The 19,784-nt window shown below is 36.3% G+C and overlaps 2 protein-coding genes across 2 annotated transcripts in view; one reads left to right on the top strand and one right to left on the bottom strand.

The window, feature by feature from the left end:
• Positions 1-55: 55 nt before the first annotated feature.
• LOC109090063 (ER membrane protein complex subunit 1-like) lies at positions 56-8,741 on the bottom strand. The gene is made up of 23 exons (XM_042750417.1): positions 8,582-8,741; positions 8,279-8,406; positions 7,316-7,381; positions 7,139-7,232; positions 6,935-7,063; positions 6,673-6,799; positions 6,243-6,398; positions 5,982-6,149; positions 5,771-5,842; positions 5,591-5,689; positions 5,406-5,502; positions 4,943-5,059; positions 4,580-4,588; positions 4,171-4,370; positions 3,940-4,089; positions 3,262-3,423; positions 3,070-3,189; positions 2,857-2,994; positions 2,596-2,769; positions 2,279-2,489; positions 2,056-2,140; positions 1,812-1,941; positions 56-1,308 (listed from the first exon to the last, which is right to left on the bottom strand). The coding sequence occupies exons 1-23, from the start codon at positions 8,671-8,673 to the stop codon at positions 1,129-1,131; spliced, it is 2,904 nt and encodes a 967-aa protein (XP_042606351.1). The 5' UTR covers positions 8,674-8,741; the 3' UTR covers positions 56-1,128.
• Positions 8,742-9,369: 628 nt separating this feature from the next.
• Positions 9,370-19,784, top strand: part of LOC109110895 (multiple epidermal growth factor-like domains protein 6) — a 59,175-nt gene continuing 48,760 nt past the window's right edge. Inside the window, exons 1-4 of the mRNA XM_042751369.1 lie at positions 9,370-9,969; positions 10,471-10,605; positions 11,114-11,223; positions 12,709-12,813. Of these exons, the coding sequence (XP_042607303.1) occupies positions 9,887-9,969; positions 10,471-10,605; positions 11,114-11,223; positions 12,709-12,813 (433 nt within the window). The 5' untranslated portion in view covers positions 9,370-9,886. The remainder of the gene's footprint in view (positions 9,970-10,470; positions 10,606-11,113; positions 11,224-12,708; positions 12,814-19,784) is intronic.

The raw sequence follows: 19,784 nt of genomic DNA, 5'->3' as shown, positions 1-19,784 counted from the left end.
TCCACAACTGCAGGAGTCCTATCTTAAATTTTAAAAACGGTTCAAGAGTCTACAATTAGGAATGGGATATTCTTTATTATTGATTAGGCGGAAAAGAACAAATAATTTATGCATGTTTAAAAAAGCATTAGGTTTGTTATCAACTTAATTGAATGTCTACTCTTTTGTTACAAATATTATTATTAAACTCATTTTTTTCTGACATCATTAATTTGCAGCAGCGGGGATGCTTTCAAAATTATGTATATAAACAGGCCTATTATTCATGAAAATCAAAAGAGTAGAAACATTTCACACAATAGTAAAATCACACGGATTTGTAATGCATACAAGTCAAAATCAAAGTATGATATGGCATATTAGGATCTTGCTCATAAATATATCAAGTAAGAACATGGCTCCAAACCATCCAGTGCATTTGACATACCATAAAATAACTTCAAAAGACTACCCAAAGTCCTATGCAGAACCTTCTATCATTAATGTAATGTACATTAATGTACAATTTCACAGTTCTCATGTGCACTAGTGTTTGCCAATTCAAATACTGTACACAAGACAATATATTCTTTAACAGCTCATCATATCATATCAAATTTAAAACCCAATCATTTTATTTACTCTTTTCATTGATTTAAATAAAAATGGCAGTTCTTTTACAATACTCCTTCAGTCAGTAAAAAAAAAAATTCAAAATAACACCATTTCTTCAAAAGGCAGACTCAGACTTACTGAATGAAATCTAAAATGGAAAAAAATTAAATAAATTGGATGGGTATTATGTTATACCTGGCTAGTCTACCTTTAAAATTACATGAGTTATGTTACCCCGAAAGGCACAATAAATAAATTAGACAGTGAATTGTTCAGTGCTGGGTGGGGGGGGGGGGGGGGTTGGTTCCTACATAATTACTTCTCTCTCCGAAAAGGGAAAAAACGATCATGGCCGTTTATGCACTTACACTCAAAACACCACAAGATCTCTAAGACAGCTGGTTGCAAAATACACCAAACTTATCAAATGATCTTGCAGTTTTGACATGGTCACCAGCTAGTCTCCTGCCATCAATGTGTTGACCACATTGCAGTGAGGACGAGAGTGAAGTCAACAGGCCATCAGGATGAGTCTTATCGCCATGCCCTATTGAGCAGTTTCACTTCTGCTAGACGTTTGCTGATCATGGTGGCAAAGAAGAGGCCAAAGAGTACGCTGCTGATTAATACATAGTCATAGTCATCCTTAAGGACATCAAATTGCTTGGAGGGGAACACTCTAGTCTGGTAGATGTCAAGACCATACGCAACCACCTACAGGATGAAGAAATTAAATGGATTTCATTCATGTAATAAGAATGGCATAGATATTAAAGGGATAGTTCACCCAAAATGAAAATTCTGTCATTAATTACTCATCCAACCTGTAAGACCTTCTTTCATCATTTTTGATGAAATCCAAGAGCTTTCTTTGCGTATAAAAAGTATTCTCATAGCTTCATAAAATTACAGTTGAACCACTGATGTCACATAGACTATTTTAACAATGTCCTTTCTACGGTTCTGGGCCTTGAACGTGGTAGTTGCATGGCCATCTATAGAGTGTCAGAAAGCTCTCGGATTTCATCAAAATATCTTAATTTCTGTTACGAGGAAGAACGAAGGTCTTACAGGTTTGGAACAACATGAGGGTGAGCAATTAAAGACAGAATTTTCATTTTTGGGTGAACTATCCCTTCAAATGAAGACAAATCCTACTAACAAAAAGTTATTTAATATTGTGAAAAAAAAAAAAAGGACTTAACCATCACTCTTACCAAACAGGTTGACTCCAGGCCAGAGGGGGCAGTGTGGATGCCCCTTATTCTTGACACAGTTTGGTTGTAGTTTATAAACCACTCTTCACGAATGGGCATTTCTGGAGCATATGGTATGAGGTTTTCCTCCCTAAATGGTGAGACAATCATTGTTCAGCTTGGTTACTCAGCATGCAAATTGTTAGTCAAAGTCTGAATCGTATGTGATTTTTCCCAACATAGTTAATATTAGTTGAAAACCCACCGACTCTGTTCTGAGACCACCTCTGGTCTCCGTGGGTCCAGAAACATCTTTGGTAAGGATAAAATGTTGCCTGATGGCAGCCCGACTCAAAGTAAAAGAAACACCCAGAATTTAATATGAGAAATGCTGATATTTTTCTGAAAGGCTTTGATCTTATATCTCATAGATATTATAAGTATAAGTATCTGAACATTCCTATCTTCTTGATATGCACAATACTAACCAAGAAGGTGTCGGCTGGTGATGCCCTTTTCTGTAAGTGTGGCTTCCAAAGTGCTTATGGGAGCAGGAAATATGTACGACTGCTGCAGAACCTGAGGTGGATGTGGTCTGTCTAGGGAGCTGAACACTGTGCTGTTATAGAGCTCCGCTCCTTCAAAGAGCTCCAACACAGAAAACTCATTTCTGCGGAATTTGGAGTTCCAGTACACATACTATAGGGAATAAACACAAAAAGTAGTGTTAAATTCTGTACTGAAACATTTATATCGATCACAGTAATCATGATGGATAAATAGATGAATACATCTGTGCACTTACCACCATCCAGTTTTCAGAGTGTACAAAGTGAACAGGTCCTCTGGCTTTCCGCTGCACCGCTTCATGCACAATGCGGCCAGTGACACCATCAATCAGGAAGATTCCAACAAAGCTCCGCTCCTGATGGGTGTCTGTGCTTTCCGTTATTACAGCCAAGAGATTAGGGTTCAGATACTGCAGAAGAACAACAGGTAGGATATGTGATTAGAAAAGAGTGTAACTACTTTTGCCCAAAAAGAGCAGTCATCGAATCAGCAGGACCTTGTAGAGCACACTACGATCCCCCATGACTCTGCCCTGGGAATGCACATGTTCATTTGCACGCTTTCCTTTGATAGCCACTATCTTCTGCACTTCAGTGGGGATGACCACCTCCCAGATTAGCTCTGTAGACAAATCCTAAAGGAACAAAATCATTTATGAACACTAGCATCAAAATTGCTTTACATCTGCTTTGCATGAATGGATGCTAACCTTGCGCAGACGGAAACCTGACAGTTTTCCCTGACTAGAATCCACTAGGTAGAAGAATATGGAGGATGCTGTATCCTGAAGCTGCTGTAGAACGTTCTTTGTAGATGGAAATGCTGTGACCTGTATGGGAAAATAAATAGTTTCAGATTCTCCAAGGAACACAGAAGGTTTGTCAGAAAAATGGAGACCCACCTTGTACTGGTCATCAATAAGTAGAAGGACTTTAGCATAGTCCTGGTCAATGACAGGCAGCAGCAGGGTCTGAAGGACAGGTCTGGGTAAGGCAGGTACACTAATTTGACTCTTCTTGCCAAAGATAGGATTGAAGACATAGAGGTTTCCAAGACCTGTGTCCTGTAAATACAGTCCATTTTTAAATTTAGAAATAAATAAATAAACAAACAAATAAATAAAATATATACATGGAGAAAAAAGAAAAACAAAAACGTAGTATTGAAAATATGAACACTTCACTGTCCTAAAAAAAAAAAAACACACACACACAAAGAGTCAAATGAATGAAAAAAATTGACAAATGTGTAAACTGAGCAAGCAAACAAAAAACAAGAGTACAAACTAACAAGTAAACAAAAATGCACAAACTAACAAAAACAAGTAAATTAGCAAACTAATTAAACAAAAGCAATTGAACACACAAGCAAATTCACAAACAAGTAAACAAAGTAACTAACAACCAAACAAGCAAATAAACAAACTAAAAGACAAATGCACAAATCTGTAAACAAATGAAGCAGCAAAGAAACAAATGCACAAGAGAGTAAACATATGAAAGCAAGTAAGCAAAAACAGGCAACCAAATAAACAAACAAATAGCTTTAGATCATACAAAAGCAAACTTCAAAAGCTTACCTTGTTTTTTATAAGAAGTGTGCACTGTGGAGGATGAGGAAAGTGAGCAGTGGTCCTCTGTACAATGAGTTTGAAAACAGAGTCGGGCTGGATGTTTTCTAAATACTGCTTCCACAAAATCGTTCCTGATTTACTGTCAATGCCAAAGAGCTGAGTAGAAAAACAATAGCCATATGTTAACCGACAAAACAGCTAAAAGAACAAAGCAACAGCTGTGCATTCTAAACTTACCTTCCCAGAGGCAGTTACCATCACCATCATCTTCTGCAGGTTGAATTCATCCCGAGACAGTGTGTCTATGGTGACCTCATTCTTCACACTGCTTCGGGGCTTCCGGGCATCATAAAAGAGTTTCCAGAGATGGGCCAGCCAAGCCTGCAGCAGGATGAACTGGGAAGAGAGGCGCTTGAGAACCATGGGTAACAGCCCATCTGCAGGCAACAAGAGACCACAGCGTTGAGTGACAGAGGTAAATGAACCTCAAAGAAAGAAAATAAAAAGTCAGTTCAGCTTTAACATCAAATTAGTTACATTCTTGAGCCAATTCACTGACCAAAAGTTAGAGACACTGACAAAGACATTACATTAAATAAACGTGATTAGGAAGAGAAGCAAAATTAGAGGAAGCTCTCTACTTTACCTTGAATGGCTGGATCCAAGTGCAGCAGATAGGCAATAGAAAACACATAAGGGCATAAATACAAAAAGAAATAGCAAGAATGCCATGGAAAAAAGGACAGACGAGTGAGACAGAAGTGTTTTTTTTTGCTTAGCAGGCAAAGCAGCAATGTCACAACACACATTAGCCATACATCACAAACACAGAGTACAGGCATACATGACACTTATATCTAGCTAATTTAAAACAAAACCAAAATGTATTAAACAAAAATTTAATTAAACTAACACCTAACTGGATTGCTCCAAAATTACAAGATGAAAAAATAAGACTATAAACAATTATGTAATAAGCAAACAAAGACATAATAAACAAAGGTTTTACCGGCTTTCTTTCCAAACTCTCCCTCCAGTTCTGCCTGTGTTCCAGTGAATGGCAGATCAACCATCTCCATCGTGACCACATCAGCCAGGGCCTCCTCCCTCACCCAGACCACCCTGCCTACAGTGGGAAACAAAAATCAACTCCTTGCCTTTTGTAGTTTATACTAGATTGAGGTGAAGCTAAGTTGAATTTTACTTCATATATTTTTTACATATATAGTACAGAGGTACAGGAGAGAAATCGATTCATTGACTTTTTTTAAAGCTATTTGTTTAATTTGATTACATTTAGAATGTAATAAATAATAATTTTTTTTAAATATATTTTAAATGCAACATTTTTAAATTCATTTTAAATGAAAGGATTTTAAAACAGCTTTTCTATATTTATTTGCCAGATTCTTAAATGAGAATTATTTCTTTTTAATTTTAATAAATCAATTTCTCCGTAGTGTAGTTCATACCAGGTTGCTGTAGGAATGTGAGTGTAAGATCTTCCGTCTGCACCATGACTCTGTAGCCCACAGAATCATCTTTCTTCAGAAAGGCGTGGACATATAACTAAAGAACAGACCAATCAAATTAACCTACATTCAAAATGATTGGCTAATAATTGGTTAAACTTATATACTTCAGCATCAGCGCTCACTCTGTTTGGCTTTCCTCCATTAGGGTCCATGTGGTAGATAATGGTGGTGTCAAGGTGCCTCCGCCCTGTGTCAGCACTGAACAGGTTGATGCTGCAAGCTTAAGTACGAATAACAACCGATTAAGCTACAAGTACATACCTAAAAAGACATTTTTGTCTTGTTTTTGAAATTTGACTCACAGTATCATTCTTTGGGGACATTACAGCAGCAACTGTCCTCTCTCCAGATGTGGCAAAAGCAGCCAGATATGACTGAAATATGAAGGACATTGGGCTTTAGACTTTGAGTGAAGAATAACCAGTGAAACTTTTGTAATCTATCAAATTTTATGAATTGGAATTGTAAGGAATTTAATGATTCTGTTTTACTCTGAGGCGTATTAGTTCTTACTGGATTGAAGTCACGAAGCGGAGCGATGAGGCCGTCTTTGAGTTGCAGCAGGATGTGATGATCTGGACTGAGCTGCAGGAAGAACTCAGAAAGAGGAGGCTGTGCTGGATTGGGTTGAGTTGACGTCAGAACAGGCTGGAATCCAGATGCCACCTCCAAATCTAGCGTCTTTGAAAAGAGGAGCCATCCGTGATATTATAGACAGTCACGGAAGACTGAGGAAGCTCTGTATGTTAAATACAAGCATAGCAACATCTGTACCTGGAGGTGGATCTGTCTAATTTCTGTCTGTTCTGCAGACTGCAGCTGTAGAGTGTACAGAGACTGTGTGATCTGATCCACACACAATAGGATCCCTGAGCTGATGACTGTACAGCTGCTCTCCAGGCTTGACATCCATGCAGCTTCAACTGATTTCTAAAGGAAAAAAAGTGTGATTGTATTATTACCCAAGTAATCTGTCTCTCTCAGTAAGAAAACTCAATATGTATATATATATGAGTCTTTAAATAAGAAAACTGCATTGTGTTTAATTATAAATTACACATTTAAAAAACAATATATTATACAAACGCATTGAACTATTAATTTCCTTTTTAAAAAACAGAACAATTTAATGCATCCTGCTGAATAAAAGCATTCATTTCTTTAAAAAAAAAAAAAAAAAACTTAAAGAAAGTAAACTCCATACCTTTCTCATGATTTCTCCATCTTCAATTTTGTATTCAACAATAACAATATGGGAGTTAGGCACAACTCCAAAAACAAACACCAGTCCATTCCCACCAGAATAAATCGTTTGATACTGAACAGTGTCACTGTAGGATGCGAAAAGATGAATTCACAATAATCAATTACAGCAATAAAAAAAAATAATAATTACACAAATAATAACTGTAATAAAAAGTTGCAAAAAAAAAAAAAAATTCAAAGATTTTTTTTTATCTTATCACCTGTCAGGTAGGTTTTCCACCCATATCTGGCTGCCACTTGAAAGGTCATGGAGCGAGATTGCTGATTTCTTCAGCACAGCAACATACTTCACAAAGTCTTGAACTCCAACTAAAGCAGCAGCCTGAAAGCTGTGGTCAAAAGTGGACACTGTCAGTTTGATGCACCAGTTAATCCTAATATTGACACAAAATAACATAAACAACCTTCCCGTATCAAGTACTGTCTCCCACTTCAAGCCACCGACTGTGGTCTCCCAGGAGCGAAGCAGACGGCCATTTCCAGTAACAACCACAGCATCTAAGAGACAAAAAAAAAAAACAGATTCAGAGGCAAGAAACAAAACCTAATTTCACAACACAAGCTTTTTATTGCATGCTTACCCTGTCCATACATAAGCAGTGCATCAATATGGCCCTCTGGTCCAATCTTATCCACATGACGCCAGACTACAAGAAATCATTAAACAGGACACTGTTAAACGAATGAATCATTGCTTTTTAATCAAATAAACAATCACATAATTGAAATTTTTGGTTGAACTCATAATGCAAACCTCTCTCATCTGTCCATGCAGATTATTTTGATTATGATTAAGAAACCAAAGATGAATACATTTGGAATTTAGAAAAATTTGTTTAGCTCAACTATGGTGAAGTAATAAGGAACTAGGATAGATTCTATTTTTCTTTAATAACAATAATACCTTTTAAAGTTTGTTTGTAACTATAATGTAGGCTACATAATAGCACAACCCTTAAAGAAACAGTTCAACCAGAAATGAAAATACTGTCATCATTTACTCCCCCTTAATGTTGTTCCAAATCTGTATGACTTTCTTTTTTCAGCAGAACATAATGGGGTAAATTATACTTTTAAAGGAGTGGTTTAACCAAAAATTCTAATTAAAAATATCAGATATGTCTTGTTTGTTTTCTTTTTCTTCTTTATATAATAGAAGTCAATGAAAACCAAAACATATAATAGAAGTCAATGAAAACCAAAACTGTTTGGGCCCTAACATTCAAGACATGTTTTTCTGTGTCCCGCATAAGCAGCGAATTTTTGACGGATTGTCCCTTTATATCATAAACAATCACATAATTGAAATTTTTGGTTGAACTACCCCTTTAACGAAGCAACCACAAAGAATTTCAGGATTCATTGCCTAGACAATTTTTTTTTTTTTTTTGACGGATTGTCCCTTTAAGTATGGGTTGAAAACTGCTATTCATTGGACATAAGAAGAAATGTGCCTTTATTCTGAGTCAGATTCTGACTGCAATTTATAAATGCCTGTATATGATTTAACGTAAAAAGATAGTCATATGAGCAGAATGACTTACACAGGTCTCCAGTCCTTGAATTAAGGGAAGCGAACACGTTCTTGTCAGTTGCCACCAGGAGCTTTTTAGACGCTTGAGAGTGAGTGTCAAACAAGGCAAAACGCACCTTGCCGATAAACTGTTGCCTCCTGAAAGAAATCGCAGGTAGTTTAGAGTGATGTTAGGACATGAAGACTGACCAGCCCGGTGTAGCTGACATCAGTCCGCAGCCTGCTTAAAGAACCGGCTGTTTTTACAGTCGCAGAAACCCCACAATGGATTATACGCCAAACTAACACACAGCTATAAATTCCGTTTACATACCAGTCAAACTTTCCAACTTGGTCTTCAAATACCGCCGATGCAGTATATAATAAAGACACAGATATTGCTAATCTTACTACAAGCCAAGCCATTGCTGCAGAGGAACAACTCCCACAATGCTCTGCGGCAAAGGACCCAGATAGCCAACCTCTGATAAAACAATGCAAATGTATTTAGGCATTCTTTCCATCCTATAAGAGGTTAGAATTAAGTTTAGTTCTTAAAATAAAATTAAAATCATTCATAAAACTAAAATAATAATAGTTTTTAACTGGTGTTAACTGCGGCTCAACATATTAGCATCAGGCATTCGCTTGAGATGCCAATAGACTGAATTTAAAAGGCTTCTTAAAGGGTCATTTATAATATAACTTATTAACTAATATAATGATAGGAAAGCTGTTATAAAATATGAGCGATAATATAAATTGCCAAAAAGATTGAAAATAACGCGAAAGATCTGTTGTGTCTCAAAGTTCTTGAACTTAAATTTTTAGGCAAATTATTAAATAAATTATGAAAATAGGAATTATTTATCAATATAAAATGTAAATGCAGATGCGCTCGTAATACACGTTGGAACCTTTTTCATGTGTCTGTAGACCATTTATGTTTTATTAATGGATTTCCATGTGATGAAGCAACATGGATACAGGGTGTGCATTGTTTTTTTTTTTTTTTAAATGTTCTGTGACATGCCCATCTAAATATGATTTTGTCCTGCTTTAAAATATTTGTGAGTTTTTGTCATTTTCATTTTAAAAGGTCTAGTGTTACTGTAGTGCAGTTTAGGCCATTAGGTGGCAGCACAATCTAAAGATAATTTCAAACATTTATTTTGTACCTGCGCAGGTGTTCAGTGTTTGCTCCAGCTCAGACGCTTTTGTTTTATTACTAAACTCTGCAATTGCAAAAACAATTGTAACCCAAATCGATTTACTTCTAACGACTATGATATGTTTAAATATCTGGGGTTTGACACTCTGTTTCAGCATGTTCACTGAACACGTTTGCAGTGCAATGCAACTGAGAAAAAAACAGAATTAATTAAAACATTTTTAGAGAGATGGGGGAAAAATGCTAGGAAACGCTGTTCATCATTAACCCATAGGTAACCTTCCCTAAAATATGTCCAAGCCTGCCCCATCCATGCAATACGTTACTGTAAATGCTTTCAGTAAACACTCAGTAGGACAACAGGACCAGATATGCCGTTCCTTCTCAGTTGTTTGCTGGCTTCCAGATGAAACAGCTTGAACACACTCAGTTTAATCTGAATGGGAAAGTGTTGGGAGGCTTTGTGACATGGATATACATGCGGTGATGTTATTATTCCTGCTTACAGAGATCCGTTCATCGTGCTGTCATCGAGCTCTGCAGCCTTTTATGTAAGTAGCATGAAAATAAATTACACTTTAGTCATGTTTTTATTATGCTAATTTTGCAAATTTATTGACTGCATGAAGATTGGATTGTATGCACCAATCTGTTTCTTTTCTTGCATGAAACGTTTGTTAATTAATAAAAAAAAAATTCAAACTTAAGCATCTTTTTTTTTCTTACAGAATTATATACTAAGCATAAAGTACTTTTGATATAGTGTATACATTCTGCTATATAATATAGTATATAAAAATGTACAAATGTATGAAATGTAATTTATTATTATTATTATTATTATTATTATTATTATTATTAATTAAAATCATTTTCCAGTTATTGTGTTCTAAAAGACTTCTAAAACAGAGTTATTATTATTATTATTATTATTAATTAAAATCATTTTCCAGTTATTGTGTTCTAAAAGACTTCTAAAACAGAGTTGTTGATGTAAGAGCTGCATTATGCACTTGAAATAGAAATTAGTTCTTTCATTCTTCTTTGTTCAGGCCAAATGTCTGCTCGGATCAAGAGAGAATCATCACAGCTGAGAAACAGCCGTGTGTACAGGCTTTTACACGTATGGTGAAGGTTTGGAGGCAAGGATGCACAGGTCATGCTTGGTGTATGGACTATGAAAGGAGGTACATATTCATTTGACTTAAAGATCTAGTTAGATTGAATACAGTTTCAACAAAAGAAATGAAATATTTTAAAAGTTGACACTAGATTTTACATGTAGTAAAGAGTCCCTCTGTGCTGATTCACTATCAATAGTCCTTTTCACCCTAACAGCCATTTCTCATTGGTACACCTTTCAGTGCCAGCCAACTTCTTGCCGCTTTTGAGAATGGGCAGAGGGCTAAAGAAAGACAGCAGTTAGAAACTGATCCCGTTGTTGAGAGACGATGGTTATTAAGGGTCTCAGATGCTTTGGGAATCAAAAGGAAGATCATTGAATAGCCCTCATTAAACAGGCACTGGGCTTGCTAAAATTGCCCTTGCACTGAACAAATGCTGAACTAATTGGGGTTTAGAAGTCTATTATTACACGGTTCTATGAAATACTTAATTCTGATTGGCCGATTGTGCTATTTGTCTCAAGTTTTGCTGAACTAGTTTTATAGTAATCATATTTTTATCACTTTTTAGGACTGCCTACTACATAGGCTACAAGCTGGTCTACAGACAAGATTTTAAGACTACATACAAATGCTGTCGTGGATGGTCCCAGCTCAATGCAGAGGCAGGCTGCTTCTATCGTAAGTATTTCCACTGTCAGGTCTGTCCTATATCTCATCAGACATCCAAATGACATGAAAAACAAACATATCGGCCCTAAACTTTAAGTGTAGATTTGTAAGGTTGAGGTTAATGATTCCTAAACATCATTCACTGAAGGATTGTGTAGTGAATGGCTTACATGATTAATGAGATTCCTGTTCTTCTCTGGAGATTCCATGAGAGGGATTCTGGCTTTGTTGCTGTTGTCAATCATGAACAAAAACTTTTCATCAGATGCTCATTTCATCAGATGCTCATTTTGGGGTCCAGGAACATTTCAATAGATGCTTTATCTTGGTTCAGGATGGTCCAGGATTGTTGTTTGGGCACAATGGATCTGTATATTCTCTAAATATCAAACAGTAAATCATTGGAATTAGTCAGTGTTGTGTTGAACTCTAGGAGAATAATCCAAAGGATGATGTTTTGAATGGTTAGCCCACATTGATTAATCTCTTTAGGGTCTCTACTACGGTCCCTTCTGCTTTATTTTGTGGAGTGGTTTGCCTTTGATGATTTGACATAGCATGTATTTGTATTTTTAGAAATGACACGGCAGCCAGTTCATCACAGCCTAAACATGTTTTAATGCTTAAAGGCCATAAAAAAGGCAGAGCATATCTTCTCATCAATGGCTTTGTAAGAATCTGGAAGGCTTAGTGACCTCTTCTTGCAGTGAGCTAGGACACAATGAACCTTTGTGATCATCAAAAGACAGCTGTAGGTGGAAGACATTTACTGTAGCTTTCGGTGCAATGAGTTTGGAGAGCATCTCAGGGTAAATCACTATAGTTGTTTATTTTCTTTGGATCCCCCATAGATCTTAATTCTACAATAATATCCTATTATATGAATGTAGTAATAAGATTATGAGAATGAATTGCTCCTGCTAAGCTCAGCCTCTTTCAGTAGTTTAATAATCAACACTTGTAGTCCTAATACATGTAAGTCGTTTTATAAGTAGGCATTTAATATCATACAAAGCTATATGCTGTTTTCTTGTTTTTTGAGTTACATCTGTCAGATAGAAGGGGTATTAAAAAACTGCCTAGAACGCATAGAATGATAATATGGTCTTTTTGCTTTCTAGATCTTCAGTTAGAAAGAAGTTAGCAGGCTGTCAAATAGACATAGTATGAATTCATAGTATTTATTTATTCCTTTTATTGATTTATTTACTTATTTAATATGATAGTCATCACACTAAAACTAAATTTTGGGGTGTAATTCTACTTCTTTTCTATTGTTTAATCTGGTTCTCTCATTTGCTGTAACTGATTTAGCAGCTGAATTGCCATAACAAACAGGATATTATAAGTGATTTGTCATTATCACTGCCTATTGAAATAAAACAAATAATGAATAATTTGATCATGTTGAACCAACTTTTAATATTTTCGTTGAAGATGTATTTTCATGTGTTAAATAGAACTTTCTGCTTCTAAATCTCTTTTCTGCTCCAGCTCTCTGCACTTATGGTGTCTGCTTTAATGGGGGTGTGTGTGCAGGGCGCTTGAATCAACTGTGTGACTGCCCCGCAGGATTCAATGGATCCAGCTGTCAGTATGGTGAGTACACAAGTTATCTGAGCTTTGAACTAAAGCTCTATCTCATTCTTATAGCGCTCGGTGAATGTCAATTGGCTTGTGTGATGAATTTTAACCGACTGTGCTCCATCAGTGTCATGAAATCACTTAAATGAAATGCTGTTTTTCTTCCTTCCTATGATACTGCTGAGAGAGAATTCGCATGTCATGAGTGCATTTTTCTATGCACCTCCAACCCCTGTATCAGAATATATGTTGTCCTCCCAAAGGGCTTCTCACTTTCATTATTGCATCCTCTGGCAGTTCATTCTGCTTTACTCATTTTGTTCATCAGCACTTCCACTGCATTTGTATAGAACAGCCTCCAGGTGCATCGGTAGAACATAACCACTCTAAGGTCACAGCAGGGCTGATAGGGCAGTTAAATCCCTCTCCTTACACTGTAAGATCAGTGTTCCATTATGGCATTTCTGTGAAAGTGAGTGTGAGAATACAGTTCTGGAGGAGAGTCTGGCTTCTCTGTGAAGTGACTGTGATTTAGAGCAGATCTCTGGAGGCTTTCGGGGGTCCTTCTGCACAGCTGCATTGTCTGTGCGGGTGGGATATTCATGCAGGTTACCAAAGACCTTCTGGCTGCTGCAGAAAGTGCTAGAAAATAGCCAATGTAAAGGCATGGCTTTTGATTTGTGTTTCATACAAAACTACGGGAGTGTTAGATGCTCTAACCTGTAAAAATGTGATTTAGTCTCATAGTAAATATTCAAAGATCTGCTCTAAAGGTCATGGTTTTGTAGAGTCACTCAAATTTTAGGGAATCAGTTTGTTCAAATTAATGAATTTATGAATGAATGAATTTGTTCGTTGCAAAGCTTTTAACTCAGTTTTTTAAACGAAAGTGTATCCTATTATTTTACATCAACACTTATATTTAATAAAAAAAAAACTAGTTTGCTTGTCTTTGTTTTTCCTGGTTTATCTGTTCTTTTATTGGTTTTTATGTGTTTAAAAAGTTATGGCCCCCTTAAGTAGCCTCAGTCTTATTATTGTTTCTTTTTGTCAAAAGAACAGGTTGACTTTATCGTCTTAAAATCATTTAATTGTAGCTTAGCATTCTACAATAACAAAGCAGCTTTCCATCACTGCAGTGTCTAGTAAATTGGCAGGTTGTAACACATTTAATCAGTTAGTTTATAATTTTCTTAGACTTGTTTCGATAGAGACTTTGTTAAAAAAGGTAATCAGCACCCTGCACTGATGTTCTCCTGTGACACTATCAAAAGTGGGCAGTGATAAAAGTTTGTGTTGTAAAGCAAGTATAGCTGCCAGAGCCCACAGGACGAAAGCCAACTCTGTGCGGACACATCCTGCCGGAAGAGTTTTATAATACTGGGTGAGAAGTGTCTTACAAACATAACATTAACTACTGCTGACAGGAAAAAGATGATCCTGCTGATAATTATGAACTGCTTTTAAAAGATAGATAGAAGAACATGATGATGATGATGATGATGATGATATTTTCATTCAAATTTTTTTTTTAGAAAGGCTTAATCTACTTAGAAATGTTTCCTTAATTTAACTAAGCTCCACTAAAACTCCTGTTGTTTTCAGCTTGTGAACAATGTGAAAAAGATTTGATGTAGTTTTTGAAAAGCTCCCCAAAGAAACAATGGAATTGCAAAAATGTTGGATTGTTTGCTGAGATATGTATGGTCTATATCACAGAAATGCAATTGCATTTTTATTGTTTAAACACTGTCTCACAGTTTCCGTCTTGCCAGTATTCCATTGTTTCCAAAGGGACTCTATGTGTTATTTACAAAGCTGATTTAAGATTATTTTCTCTGAAATATGAGAGGAAAGCCAGATAGTTTCTAAAGAAATCACTCAGGGTTCTGAAAAAATCCAAGAATAACAACAGGATGCTTTTTGAATTTCTTTTTGGTGGCAATACCTGCAGTTATAACAGGGTCTGTGAGGGTGTGATGTGAGATGATTGACATGATTCTGACTGCTCAGTTGTGCTACATTAGTAGCCATGAATGGTGATAACTGACAGTATGTTTATTGCTTTTTTTAAATTATATCCTCTAAGTAATTGTAAGAGATTTATTTTCCTTGTTTGATGCATGATTACTATAAATAATTCTTCAATTTTCTTCAAGACCATTGGAAATTTGAATTATTCTCTTCTGGCCTCCTCGGCCCTTAGTCAGAGTCTTTTTAGTCAAAAGATTGTATTGGACACGCAAACCTCAGCAGGTGGTCTGTCTTCCTCTCCAGATCTGCTACCTTGTGAAGATTGCGTGTGATGCAGCCCAAGAGGCTACAGGACTTGTAGTTATGGATGTGCTGTTACTGACCCCTTTTTTTCTCATGGGTCTGATAGAATGACTCTCATTCCTGTAGTCAAACGAAGTGTTTGATCGGCTGTCCCTTTATGACAGTCACATCATTGAGCAGACCTTGTATTAAACCAACCAGAGATGTGACCTCAGAGCTCACTAAGCCCTGATAGTGATCGCTGACTGTAAGAACAAATGTTTGGAAGATCAAATCTGAGGGTTTAGTCGCAGCACAGCTGCAGCATTCTATCACACTCCTTAGGCATTGGTCACACCACATGTATCAGACTGGAGGAAACGTTTTGGCTGAATGTCAGTGAGAATCATCAACAACAGGGCAAAAGAAAATCCCCAAATCCCAGTTCTTATGTATGCCAAGTGCATAATGCAGATTTATGCTGCTTTTTTGTCCTGTGCTGTCCATTTGTCTTCAAGAACATCTTGGGAATTGTTGTCTTCAATTGACGGTACAACAAAAGCTTTCTTTTACAGTTATGGCATTATCCATTTTGTCCTGATCTGATGTTTTAGCATTCCAGGAGTGGCAGAAGAACAGTTTAGGTGTGCAATAATTCATTGTAATAGAAAACCTGTTTCATTGTGTAATGTGATTTGTCAAGGATGTATTTTAGATATACATCAGAGAAAACAGTTCTTGACACACAGGTTCAGTTGCATTAATCACTTTGTTTAAGCCCCATTGTAGCGGTAACTGATTTCATTGTAAATACATAGGGCTAGATGGCGCAGGCAGACAGGTTCTGACTCAATGTATAATCACATCATTATTCACACGGGACATCTGATTTGTTTCTTTTCACATAAACAGCCAATGAGCTTGATGCTCAATATTCAAATACTTGGCTAGTGCTAGCTGTAGCAGTTGCAGCGCCCTTCAGAAACCCTCCACCTTCCCCAGCTCCACCTGTGTAGATCTGCTACAGGGTGATTCATGTATGCTATGTATTGTTTCATGTGCAGCAGCAGTATTTCCTACATACTCACAGCAGCATGTCTGTAGATGTATTATCCAATACTTTCGGTAATTGCTCTGCCACAGCAGCAGTGTAGCAGATCTATTCCAGCCAGGAATAAACACATTAACATTGTGACGTACATAACCATGCTAAACTCTCAGAGAGTTGCCATGCCAGAACTGAGCTAGTTACTCAAAGTGCACTGGTTTTGTGTTTGTACTGGTTTCGAGAATGGCTCACTTGGCATTGCTCAAATCTTTCTGCACATCTGCCATAGACCATGTCTTTAGAGAGCGTTGTATGTTTGCTGATACTGATGAAAGGCCATTAATGGGAGTTGTGTGGAAAGCCCTTATATGGAGATGGTATGGGTATGTTTCTTGCAAATAACTAACCTCAGAAAACGATTGCTCACTTAGAATATTCCAAATACATTAACATTAGAATGAGGTTAAGAACAAATTCACGTGCGCACATGTGAATAGTCTCGTGAGAAGTTTTCCTGTGCGTAAAGTTGTTGGCAAAATAGCAATTGTAGATGCCTGAAACTCATTATATTATGAACTTTCTTACTTAAAGAAAGAAGAATACAAGATTTAATAGCCGCAGCAAATTAGCTGAATTAATCACACCTTTAAGTGCTGTCAAATCGATTAATCATGATTAATCATGTTTAACCACGATTTATATAAATGTAGGCTAAATATTTTTTAAATATTTGTGTATTTATACATATACTGTATAAATATAGGCTACATACAAATATACACAGTACACACATATGTATTATATAAACACAAACTTTTATTTTGGACCCGATTAATCGCAATTGACAGCACTATTTTATATTAATCAGTGGATAATTCACCTCTCCAGGCTCTCTTTTTTTTCTCAAAAGTTTCTCTGAAGTTGAATAAGTACTGCGTCCAGATCCGGAATAACAGAAAATTAACTTTAACCAAGAGATTAAAGACATGCCAAGTATTACAGCGGTCAAAGGAAATTGAAGACATTGTAAAAAAAAATATATGATGCATTAAATTCTCTTATGTTATTCTTTTTACAATGATATTTATACATATTGAATGCTATGTTTCACTTTTTGAGGCAAATTTGTTTCCAACTCATTCCATGATTTTAAAGACAAAACTAATCAAATCCAGTGTTTTGCTAAGGGATAAATGGGAAATCAAAGTAATTTTAATCGTATGTTGTCATCAGTTTCCTTTGGTTATTGTGTGACCAATTCAAGTTCAAGTTCTGACGCTTTGTTGTGAATTTTAACACATACAGTAGATATAACTTATGTAGATATGTTCATAAATATGTACATAAATATGTACATATACAGGCCAGTATGTGGTCCCTCGATGCACCTTGTGTCATGAATTACATCTAAACCAATCTGTGTGAAATAGCTTTGGCTGAGGTGTCTGGTATAGTCTTGATGTGGTTCCCTCAAGGGATGTCATTACATTGAGAGGCTGTGAATCTAATTTTCAATGGATGTATTGGACATGACAGTTTTCTTACTGTAATATATTCAGTGGCTAAAGCAAAACTGATTGTTTTAACAGTAGAGTTTCTGAGGTTGTTTTGAGTTCAGGAATCTTGGACATTATAAAGTAGCTAGCAATGTCAATATATGTTGCTCTTCTAATGAAAAAGCCCTTTAGATATTCTGTAAATAAAAATGCCTTTATGAGCATGCCGGGTGTGCAAACAACTTATGCAGCTCTATATAAACTCTTCATTCACTGCTCAGAAAGAACAGTCCTTTTGTACACTGTTGTCTTACAGTTTAATACAGATTCTTTGCCTCTTTTATTCTTGTCAAGCCTCATTTGACTTTTTGTGGGTGTCCTTCATCGTGCCAGTGATGAGTGCTCTATCAGAAGCAATGCAAAGATCCTGTAGGCATCCTGTCATGAGAGAGGTAGCCATTGGCCAGACTTCCTGAACCACTTCAATTTGCCTCATTTATCACGTTCATGTAAATATCTTACACAATTGTGGTTTAAAAATGACTTTTTTTGTGTGTGTGGGGCTCAAGTCAAAAAAGACTCAAAAAATCTCGGATGTGTGATTAAGCAAATTGCTTTTGGTGTTTTCTTGCTGTAGTTAGAGCCTTTAAGTAAACCAGTGGAAAAGGCAACAGAGGCGGTATCAGTGAAAATGGGCTAGTGTTTCCTTCAGCAAACAGGGCTGTGTTTGCAACATGAAGGATCTGTGCCGCTGAGGTCAAAGGACCCATGGGCACAGAGGAGACTGGAGCATAGATGGAGCATAGTCTGTGGGCAGAACTTTGGTGAATGGGGAAAAACCAGGTTTTATATTTTATTATGTAGAATTTCAGAATTTCATTTTAAATAGAATTGGGTTAATCTTGTCTAATGGAGACCTATTATGCCCCTTTGTACAATAGGTAATATTGTATCCCCAGAATGTGTCTGTGAAGTTTCAGCTCAAAATACCCCACAGATAATTTATTATATTTAAATGCCCCCTTTTCCAGAATAGAACTCTGCCTTTATATTTCGTACCTCAGATTTCTGTCAAAAAACATCAGTTTTGATGATCATTTCTATCATGCTGAAATCATGCGTTTTAAACCATATTAGTTTAAACTTCTGATATACAGTTTTCTGAGTGCACACACAGAAAGCATGTGAGTGCTAAACTGAGTTCTCTTTCATGTCTTATTGTGCTTAAACTGTCAAATACACACAAGTTTATGTTAAAACACACAGGTTACAAAAACAGTCGGTTATGTATGTGAAGGTAAACAGCTGGGAAAGAAATTGCATGTTTATATTAGATCTGTGTGGCAGCAGCGTAATATACAGTAAATAAGTCAATAAATCCACTGCTCTCTTGTCTCCTCTAAAGGGTTGGGACTCTAAACAGTGTTCTGTGCTCGTCAGAACAGTACAGTTAGCATGCTTTTCTCAAACTTTTGCTATGGATTAAGGGACGGTAATATTATACTAAGATCCCCATTCTGATTGTTATTTTTCATGTTTTCTAGGTTGGTAGATGCACGGGGGACTCGATTATAGCACTTAAACACAGAAACAGTCAGATTTTCATGATATGTAACCTTTAAAGGGATATTTCACCTAAAAATTAAGACTTTTTTCGATGAATAATACAAGGATGTGTCAAGTCATATTTATTTGCGGATAACTTTGGATATACTATATATCCTTATAACTTTTAAAACTTTGCTGGGAGATAATACAGTTTTATTTAGTATTGTCATTTTCAAAAGATATTCTATTCTTGCTGTCTACATTACTTCAAATCCTTGTTTATTGTCATTAGATGCAGTAGCAATGTTATTTCTGCAGTATGTACTGAAAATTCAGTGCTGAAATGTGTTTGATAAAGGAGGAAATACTTTAGCAATTTGCCATATCGCTAAACCCCTGATACAAGACAAATGCTGGTCATGCTCCCACATTCCTAGAAAAATGATAGATAATATCCTTGACGTTTTCCATGGCTCTGCTGGCTATGCCACAAATACTTACAGATGACACGAAAGTATGCTTTTCAAATACTTTTGAGATTTTAAAACTTAAAATATATGTTTCCTGTTCTTGAACTTAACCATTCATGCCACACACTTTGTTAAGTTGCTGTAATTTATTTTGCAGAGCTACAGTTT

This window comes from Cyprinus carpio, chromosome B23, assembly GCF_018340385.1.
Source record: "Cyprinus carpio isolate SPL01 chromosome B23, ASM1834038v1, whole genome shotgun sequence".
Classification (NCBI taxonomy): domain Eukaryota; kingdom Metazoa; phylum Chordata; class Actinopteri; order Cypriniformes; family Cyprinidae; genus Cyprinus; species Cyprinus carpio.
Note: the sequence above shows the minus strand (reverse complement) of the source record. Positions and strands in the feature narration are given on the sequence as shown.

Bases quoted from the DNA above. Each gene is read 5' to 3' on its own strand.
- LOC109090063 (XM_042750417.1), bottom strand. From the start codon at position 8,673: ATGGCTTGGCTTGTAGTAAGATTAGCAATATCTGTGTCTTTATTATAT. The intron at 8,407-8,581 runs GTATGTAAACGG...GATTTCTTTCAG, and splicing joins CAAGTTGGAAAGTTTGACTG to GAGGCAACAGTTTATCGGCA. The intron at 6,800-6,934 runs GTGATAAGATAA...CGCATCCTACAG, and splicing joins GTGGAAAACCTACCTGACAG to TGACACTGTTCAGTATCAAA.